Consider the following 9,395-nt stretch of genomic DNA (forward strand, 5'->3'; position numbering starts at 1 on the left):
ATTGTCCAGTTCATTATTTGCCTGTGCAATGAAACCCATCAAGGTAAAACGCACAAGATATTTAGGTGACTTCATGCATGGAATATTTTTTTTTAATTTGAAAAGCTATTATAGTCGATCAAATGTAAAGGTTTAAATGTGTAGGTACTCAGCTAGGCTTTATAGACAGGCTCAGAGATGTCTATTAGGAACACTGGACAAGCCTATCTGAAATGTTAGGCGCCATTTGTATTTGCCACGGCCTTGGCTTCGGGAGCCATTCTATAGCGTTTGGAGTGAGGCTGGCAGCTTGCTTACTAGTAAAACGTTTGAACATTAATTAAGTTAATTTCTTGTCTTTACCTATAGTTACCTATTTGTTGTAAAATGGGGCAAATTATTGTAAACTAGATTTCACAAGATACATACCCAAATCAACGCTTTCCTCGCGTGACTATCTACTACGTGAAATTATGTAGGGTTAGCTAAAAATGTACCTGTTTTGGAAATTACCAGCAATAATTTTTAATTTCTCATTGACAATTTACAATACTAGTACTAGGCTAATAGACATATGCCTTACTGAGTTTGAAATCAGGAGCACTCTATTAGTTGCATGAAGGGGGAAAGTATTGACTGCCACTACAGTGGAAAACTCAAATGTTAGGATTATACCGACATCTAGTGGTCAACTAGGAGAGCTGGCAAAAATGTTTTTACTACCAAACTTTTCATGCAGCAACCTAACGATTATCTGTCAAAACTATAAGCCTACTGAAACATGTATAGATGTATCAATACGTTTATTGATTAATGCTTTCATGATTCTCGTTTTTTTCTTCTTTTTTTTTTTCTTCATACAAATGTGGTACTGTAGTTACAAAAGACACGACTCCATATGACTGTGTGTCACCATATGGGACTTAAAAGTGTAAAAACAAAAAAAATGTATTTATGAAATCACTAATTCAACTGACACAACTACCTAATCAAAGTCAATAGACCCAGTCTGAGTTACTAAGAAATACATTACCTATACCTCAATGAATGGTCCTTAATCACATGTTACAACTATGGTACTCTCTCAGTAATGATAAGTAGAATTCAGAATCAGAATTCTTTTATTTGGCCAAATATTTACACATACAGGATATTGACTTAGTGCGGTTGATGCATGGACATAAAAAACAAATAGCAAATATTGACAAGAAATTTACAAAATAGTAGTCCCGGCATAAGTCTGGTATGTAATGATATGGTGCGCTGTTTTTTAAACAGTGGTGTGAGTTATGCACAAGTGAAGCATTCAGACCACACACACACACACAAGCACAAACTTTCCTGTCTTACTTTTTAATACCTCAAAATCAGAAACAGAAAGCTCAAAACAGGGAGAGGAACTCCACACATTTTTATAGATTTTCACAAAGACTATAAAAGACTATAAAACATTACAAGGTCTCCGAAACGTATGGTTCCATAATATTGTGGAGTGATGCCATGGTAACAGAGATGGCGGTGGAATGCTCTTGGCTGAAGACTCCGCTCCCAACCCACAGTTAGCATGCGTCCCGGCATAAGTCTGGTATGCAACAATTACTAAAGCATGTAAAACCTCTCAGGGGTCAAATCACACAAGCCTGACAGCTAGATGCAGAAAGACAGCCCTTACACACACACACACACACACACACACACACACACACACACACACACACACACACACACACACACACACACACAAATGCACAGACACACTTACGCGCACGCACACACACACACACACACACACACACACACACACACACACACACACACACACACACACACACAATAATGGTCGCCTTATCAGTCAAGATATTTTATCTGCAGATGGGTTCATTGGGGATACCAGTAAAGGCAGTGGGTCTTTGCTGTTAGATAATAGCACCATGTTAGGCACTTCAGAGTGCATTATCACCAGATGAAGGCAGAGACAACAATGGGTTACCATGGGTACTACAGCTTGGGTTCTGCCTCTCACCTCTGTTGTGTAATCCTCCTTTCATCTTGATAATTACTGATTCCAGCTCTGATTGTCAATGTAATGACATGCCCTAAGATTTGTCTGTCTGTTATGGCAATATCGAATGTTGTTCACTTTGTGATCCATCTCCTGGTCTGTGTGGTTTTCATCATACCACCTACCACTTCTGGGTGGCCTAACACACTCTTGGTGCTTCCCAGAAATGTGTGATGTGTGAGAGACGTTTGAACTTGCAGAGTAGGTTACTTTGGCACAATGTAGTTTTGCTTCTGGCAAGGGCCATAGGCATTTATGTTGACAACAACATAACTGAACATTTAATGAAGATGTGCTGCTCTCTCAATCATCTCAGTTGAATGACTGACAAATACACAGTGGGACGAAAAATGAGATACACATCTTTCTGTCAACACCTACAGACTGTATTGTTGTTTAGATCTGCTTAATGCACCCAGGCAAACACACACACACACACACGCACACGCACACGCACGCACACACACACACACACACACACACACACACACACACACACACACACACACACACACACACACACACACACACACACACATTGACATTTCCAAGTCAAATTAAAGGTAAATAAGACTACAAATAGAGAACATTTTGCAATCATTCATCTTTTTAGATGATAAACTGTATCTTAATGATCTGTCAAAGCATAACCGCAGAGATAAACCACGTGTTATCTTTGGGATAATGCATCTCATGACGCCCCCCTGTCTTAGCTGAGTCGTGATTGGTGGATAGAGAGGGGCGGTGACAGTGGAAGGGAAATGACAGTCAGGAAGAGGTCCGTGAAGTTGTAAGCACAGCTAGCTGTCTGCTGCTAGGTGAATTTGCTGAAAAAAGAGCCTAGTTTGGATTATATTACGAAACAACTTCAAATTTACTATGTCCGCAAGAAATCCGGGAATGGACCTGGGTAAGATTAGTTTTTCTATTGCATGAACATTTTTTTGAGCTACAATAATTCTAATCTAGCAAGCTATCAAGTGTTAGCACGTGCAGTAGTATTTCACTTGTCAAATTGTGTTATCGGCCAGCTACAGTGTATCATTGATCAAGAAGATCCTGAAATTGATCCTGAAATTGAGTTTTAATTCCAGAACTTGTTTATTCACTGCACAGTACATAACGCTTCCAAAAGAACGTGCTCTCACGTGGTACACCAAAGTACACATTGTAACATACTGTCGGAACATGTCAGCTTGTTAATATGTATCTAGTTGATACCTTACATAGATTACAGTTGAATCTGATGTTGTGAACAGTGTAACTATACTACAAATGCTGGCTTACTCTATGTTGTTGACTGTGTCCCACTCTCTCATGAATTAGTGGTTAATATGCTGCACATGACAGGAGAGGAATCTTGTGATTATATACAGGGGTCCTGTGCTGTCTGACTGTTGGACACTCTTATAGCCCCTCCTGTGACTAGTATCATTTTTTACATACACAACATTGAAATGTAAACATGAAAATAGTACTAGTCAGATGGGGCTACCTTATCTGTACTCATGAGCTGTAACCATGTAATACATTATATTAATTGTTAGAACAAATAGCCTGCCGGTGTGATAATACGAACCAATTGGTTTGTTGTTGTTGACGTGTTGTGTACAGTAAACACTCCAAACCTACCTAACCAAACTACTGCATGCGCAGACGGTGCAGTATTTGTTACATGCAGAGGTGTCATCTCTTGTTGTTCTCTCGTCAGACCTGGAGTGGGTGTCCAAGGTGCGAGTGAACACCCAGGCAGTTCTGAAGAGGTCCCAGCAGATTCAGGGACGCAAGTTGGCCAAAAAACAGTGGCAGGTCGGTGTTAAGCCCCATCTGTGAAGGTTTTTAGCCCCATCTGTGGTTAGTATTAGTTTTTATATTTACATATAGGTGTTGTGAACACTCAAAGGTAAATACTGTACACAAGTAGTCCTAGTTACAGATGGGGCTCGAGGGTTCTATCTGGTTCACCATGTGCAGCACCTATAACATGGACAGCAGGGAAGGCTGGTGGAGGTAGAAATCGGAGGACGGACCCATTGTAATGCATGGAACGGAATGAGGAATGGATACCATGCATTACAATGAGCCCGTCCTCCGATTTCTGCCTCCACTGATGGAAATGAGTAATGGTGACATGACTGTTTGCCCTGTGTGTGTTTGCATCAGCATTTTATTTGCACAAACAACTGAAGACACATTGTTTGCCCTGTGTGTGTGTTTGCATAAGCATTTTATTTGCACAAACAAATTATAGATAATTGGATTCACAATAATCTGATGCATTGACCATAGACTCTAGTCTTAGATATTTGAAGGTAATTCTTCAACACTCATCCCTAGATGAGCGGTGAATTTAGCACCACAGTATGAGTTGCCGTCTGTTTTATTAATGTTAATAATGAATTAATGTTATTAATGACGATCGTTTAACTCTGCATCCCTTTCTGCTGTAGGCAGCATGGCTGCTCAGGGCGGTCACGTGTATCGACCTGACGACCCTCGCCGGTGATGACACGCCCTCCAACGTCCACCGGCTGTGCCTGAAAGCCACGCAGCCAGTCCGCCATGACCTGCTCAAGAGCATGGACATGCACGACAAAGGTACTTTTCGAAATCATTTTAAATACTTCACTGTGCTTGCCTGGCACAATGGAACTATGGGAATAGTCCTAAAAGTGGCCCTCCAGGCAGGCTCAAGCAAACGCGCAAAAGTATTTAACTATTTTGACCCAAGGTATGTCTCTCCAACACCACTCTTCAGCTCCGGAGATGAATGTTCAGGTTAATTAAGCATTATGCTTGTGTGTGAAGCAACTAACATGCCCCTTAAACAGCCTAACTGATGTTGTATAGTGCTTGATAGGTTGAGGTTCATGTTTCCCGCCTTTACTTTACCTCAATTGGTAACCAATGCCACGTTCAACCACTAGAGGGCGGCATACTCCTTTCTGTCAAATTCTGCTCTCCTGTTAGCTTCCAAGAGGTGTAGGTGTATTTAACTGTAATGGCTGTGGCTGTGTTTCTGTATCTCAAGGTGTAACCACTGCTGCAGTATGTGTGTACCCATCTCGTGTGGCCGATGCTGTGAAATCACTGAAAGCAGCCAATTCAAACCTACCTGTTGCCTCAGGTAAGGAAATGGTACTAAACAGTACTAAAAAGTACTAAACTAAACTAAAACTAACTGAAAGTGTGATTCTGTGGTCGGATAACGTGTGTGTGTGTGTGTGTGTGTGTGTGTGTGTGTGTGTGTGTGTGTGTGTGTGTGTGTGTGTGTGTGTGTGTGTGTGTGTGTGTGTGTGTGTGTGTGTGTGTGTGTGTGTCCTCCAGTGGCCACTGGTTTCCCTGCTGGCCAGACGCCCCTGAAAACCCGTCTGGAGGAGGTTCGCATGGCAGTGGAGGACGGAGCCATGGAGATAGACATTGTCATCAACCGGACACTGGCCCTCACCGGACAGTGGGAAGGTATGCTATACCCTAATTCACACCGGGGCTGAGCTGTCGTGTGAGTGTGAGAGAGAATGAGAGAGAGAGAGATTACCTGTCCTGTCCCGATCTCTCTCCTCAGCTATGTATGATGAGATTCGCCAGTTCAGGGAGGCTTGTGGGGAGGCTCACATGAAGTCCATCCTGGCTATTGGAGAGCTGGGGACCTTCACTAACGTCTACAAAGCTAGCCTGGTGGCCATGATGGCTGGTGAGTCCTGTCCTCACACACACACACACACACATATACACACACACACACACACACACACACACACACACACACACCATGTTTAGCACTGTTGACTTACCATTGTCAATTTGCTGTGACAGTTTGTTGTTTACATGTTTGATTGAGTGGTAAGGAAGGTTGAGGGGGGTACCTTACATACAGTACAGCACTACAAAATAGCAAATAGCAGTGCAGTTTGTCATGTTCTCCACTGCGTGGAGCTGTTGCTCAGGTTTTCCTCTCTTTCTTCCCTGTAGTTAGCTGACCTGATGAACACTCTTCCCCCCCGCCCCCCCCCCCCCCCCCCACACACACACACACACACACACACACACACTCTCATACACACACACACTGTACACTTAACTAGCCATCACATAATAAGCCGATTACTGTACCAAATTGTCAGCGGCTCCGATAGAGATCATTATTAAAATGCATTGCTTTTGTCGCCACGCTCGCTCCTTAATCTCCCCTTGTTCCTATGAATTGCGTATGAGATTCCTGAAATTGAATGATAATTTCACCTATTAATCTCCAATGCAGGCTATTTTACTCCGCTACCCCCCTCCCCCACCCCACCCTCCACCCCCCTCCCCCACCGCCGTATCCCAATGCCCACGCAAATGAATAGAGCTTCATTACCGCCACCCGCGTTTAATAACCGTTATCCATTATCTGGTAATTAAGACTCTCCATAACGAATCTTCAGGATTATGCCAGTTTGAGGGAGAGGGGGAAGAGAGGGAAGGGGGGAAAAAAACCTGACTGGAAAAATACATAGAACATGTCGTTAATGAACTGTAAAATGTTCATCTTGTTCTATTCTGTAATGAACAGTCATTATACACCAGGGAGGCAGAAGGGAGGCCATTTTTTACCAGTCCACAGTTTGTGGTTAATCTATTAAAAGCGTCATTTTGTCTTCTATTTTTATCAAGAAAGCTGATAAAACATAATTGCTTCTGAAGGAAAGGGAAGGGAAAAATGAAGGTTTTTATTGATGAACTCGCAGCCGCCCTCTGTTAGCAGGCAGGAGCAGCATATGTTCTTGTCTGGCCACCCTGCTCTCTCAGAGTAATGTCCTGTCTCTCCCGTCCTGGCTGAGGTGTCTGAAATACTCTCCAACTGCTCCAATCTGCTGTATTTTAGTCTGCCATCTTCCATTCAGGCTCCTATTTGTATAGCTAATCCCGCTCGGAATCTTTGTGTAATGTGTTGAATAGCTGAATAGAAGGCCCGGCGCCCTGATGTATGGAATGTTGACAACAGCATAAATGGGTCTGCTTGACTAGTGAAAGAAAACTACTTTATTACCTGGTTGCATTTTATGAAGATTAGCAGAGCAATTTATGTCACGTCTCTTAACAAAACAGGGTCAGACTTCATCAAGACATCCACCGGGAAGGAGTCTGTCAATGCCACGTACCCAGTTGCCATAGTGATGGTGAGAGCCATCCGTGACTACTTCCTGCGTACAGGCCACAAGGTACAGTAGAAGCCTGCGTCACTGACATCTGACCTCAGGTGGTTAGACAGCACTTATTGGGCGAAGAGCAACTAAAAGGGTCTCAGGAAAGTGTTGTAGTAATTTGGTGACATTGACTTGTATGAAGAGAGGTCAAAGTTCAATCCACAGAAGAATGCAAAGATCCCACGCAGTTGAGTTGCTGACTAGGAACATGCTGTACAGTATACTCAGATACGTTCAATGTATTGAAAAGTCATAGAATACCCGTGCCCTATTTTCAGTGACTAAATTGGAATTCAATACACTTCCGCATGTAATTGAAAAGGAATTGCCTTAACCCTGCTGTACACATTGTCTGTATCTCTCATTGCAATTCCCATCCAATACCCATTCATTCATCTACTCCCAAGCCACCAAAGTCTCATATGTCTCATTCGATAGATTTTTTGTTGTTGTATAGAATTCAGTTCATCTATGTTAACAATGTCATTCAAGGGGCCAAAACACTACCTTCTAAAAAGAAGTTCAATGAATCCCTATTCCTTGATTGGCTGTAGTTACTAGGCAGTGATAGTTTAGTCACCTTTGTCTGACTGACAGAGTTGTGTGTAATATATATATATATATATAATAATATAATAATATATGCCATTTAGCTGATGCTTTTATCCAAAGCAACTTACATTGCAGTGAGTGCATACATATCAGTATATACGGTCCCAGCGGCAATCAAACCCACAACCATGCTCTACCAACTGTGCCACAGAGGACCCTGTGTGTTTGCTCTGTCCTGTAGGTGGGCTTCAAGCCAGCGGGCGGGATCCGTACAGCCAAGGAGTCCCTGGTGTGGCTGACCCTGATGAAGGAGGAGCTGGGGGACGAGTGGCTCAGCCCGCACCTCTTCCGCCTGGGGGCCAGCAGCCTGCTCGCAGACATCGAGAGACAGGTGGGTGACATGACAACGTACATACGCACACAAACACACATGCATGCACGTATACGCTCGGCTTGGGCCTTTTTTTTTTTTTAACGATAGCATACACACACACACACACACACACACACACACACACACACACACACACACACACACACACACACACACACACACACACAGAGGAGCGTAAGCACACACACATGACTCAGCAGAAACTGAATGTGTGCTCTTCACACACACACACACACAGACACAGACAGGGAGGCACTTAAACAAAAAAAAAGGCCTAATAATTTTAGGCGATAATGACTGGAAGCACTTTACTAAGGGTAAAGTGTAATAGCTTTATTTGACACAATAGCCGTTCGGTCTGAACATCAGTCATGGCTTTTTGAGTTTAGTATGTCACTCTAGACCCCTTATAATTCATCTTAAAATGGTTAAATGTGTCTTCTGAGCAGTTATTAAACTCAATGAATTGTATAAAGACTTAGTTAATTCCTCTCATTGTCTCGCTTTTCTGTTCTCACAGATCTACCATTACGTGACTGGACACTATGCAGCCTATCATGAGCTCCCAATGGCTTGAAACCACGGACACCTGGTCAACGTCACCAGATCAGAGCCTCAACCCTCACGCAACCAGCCTGTCGCTGCTCAAATTGCACACACACACATACACACACACACACACACACACACACACACACGCACACACACACACAGACCTCAAGTCTCTGTTACCAGACTCACAGACTCATCAGGGAACTATGACCTCGTCTTAATTTGAGAAAGTGACAAGTGACCAAAGCAAGTGAAGGAAAGAAAATGTGTTGTAATTTTACAGATACTATTGAATGATGTACTTCAATATTGTCAGATTTTATCTAATTGTCTGTGCCTTGTCATAATAAGACAGTATTGTTTCATCTTGTCTCCATCTGCCGTCCAAGCAATGTGAAAGGAACATGCTGTTTTATATAGAATCAGCCCTGTTGAAGAGTCCCGAACGATACCGAAAACTGTCATAACTAAAATTAGACAACGCAGAGTTGTTTTGAGAAATAATTTCTTAGACATACTCTATTCATTTTACATACGATTGAGTTGATTCTAGCTCAGTTGAATACTGTACTTGGTCAAAAGAAAAGTAATATACTTTATGTTTAGAAAAGATATCTTAGCTGAAATTGCTGCCACATTATTAAAGACCCAAGTATACATGATCAAA

The 9,395-nt window shown here is 42.5% G+C and overlaps 1 protein-coding gene across 1 annotated transcript; it reads left to right on the forward strand.

Moving 5' to 3' along the window:
- The first annotated feature begins 2,810 nt into the window (after positions 1 to 2,810).
- dera (deoxyribose-phosphate aldolase (putative)) lies at positions 2,811 to 9,395 on the forward strand. The gene is made up of 9 exons (XM_083692542.1): positions 2,811 to 2,951; positions 3,753 to 3,850; positions 4,492 to 4,639; positions 5,073 to 5,168; positions 5,369 to 5,503; positions 5,607 to 5,735; positions 7,133 to 7,245; positions 8,024 to 8,173; positions 8,697 to 9,395. The coding sequence occupies exons 1-9, from the start codon at positions 2,921 to 2,923 to the stop codon at positions 8,751 to 8,753; spliced, it is 957 nt and encodes a 318-aa protein (XP_083548668.1). The 5' UTR covers positions 2,811 to 2,920; the 3' UTR covers positions 8,754 to 9,395.

Source organism: Argentina silus (genome assembly GCF_951799395.1).
Source record: "Argentina silus genome assembly, chromosome: 20".
NCBI lineage: Eukaryota > Metazoa > Chordata > Actinopteri > Argentiniformes > Argentinidae > Argentina > Argentina silus.

Bases quoted from the DNA above. Each gene is read 5' to 3' on its own strand.
- dera (XM_083692542.1), top strand. From the start codon at position 2,921: ATGTCCGCAAGAAATCCGGGAATGGACCTGG. The intron at 5,169-5,368 runs GTAAGGAAATGG...TGTGTCCTCCAG, and splicing joins AAACCTACCTGTTGCCTCAG to TGGCCACTGGTTTCCCTGCT. The intron at 8,174-8,696 runs GTGGGTGACATG...CTGTTCTCACAG, and splicing joins TCGCAGACATCGAGAGACAG to ATCTACCATTACGTGACTGG.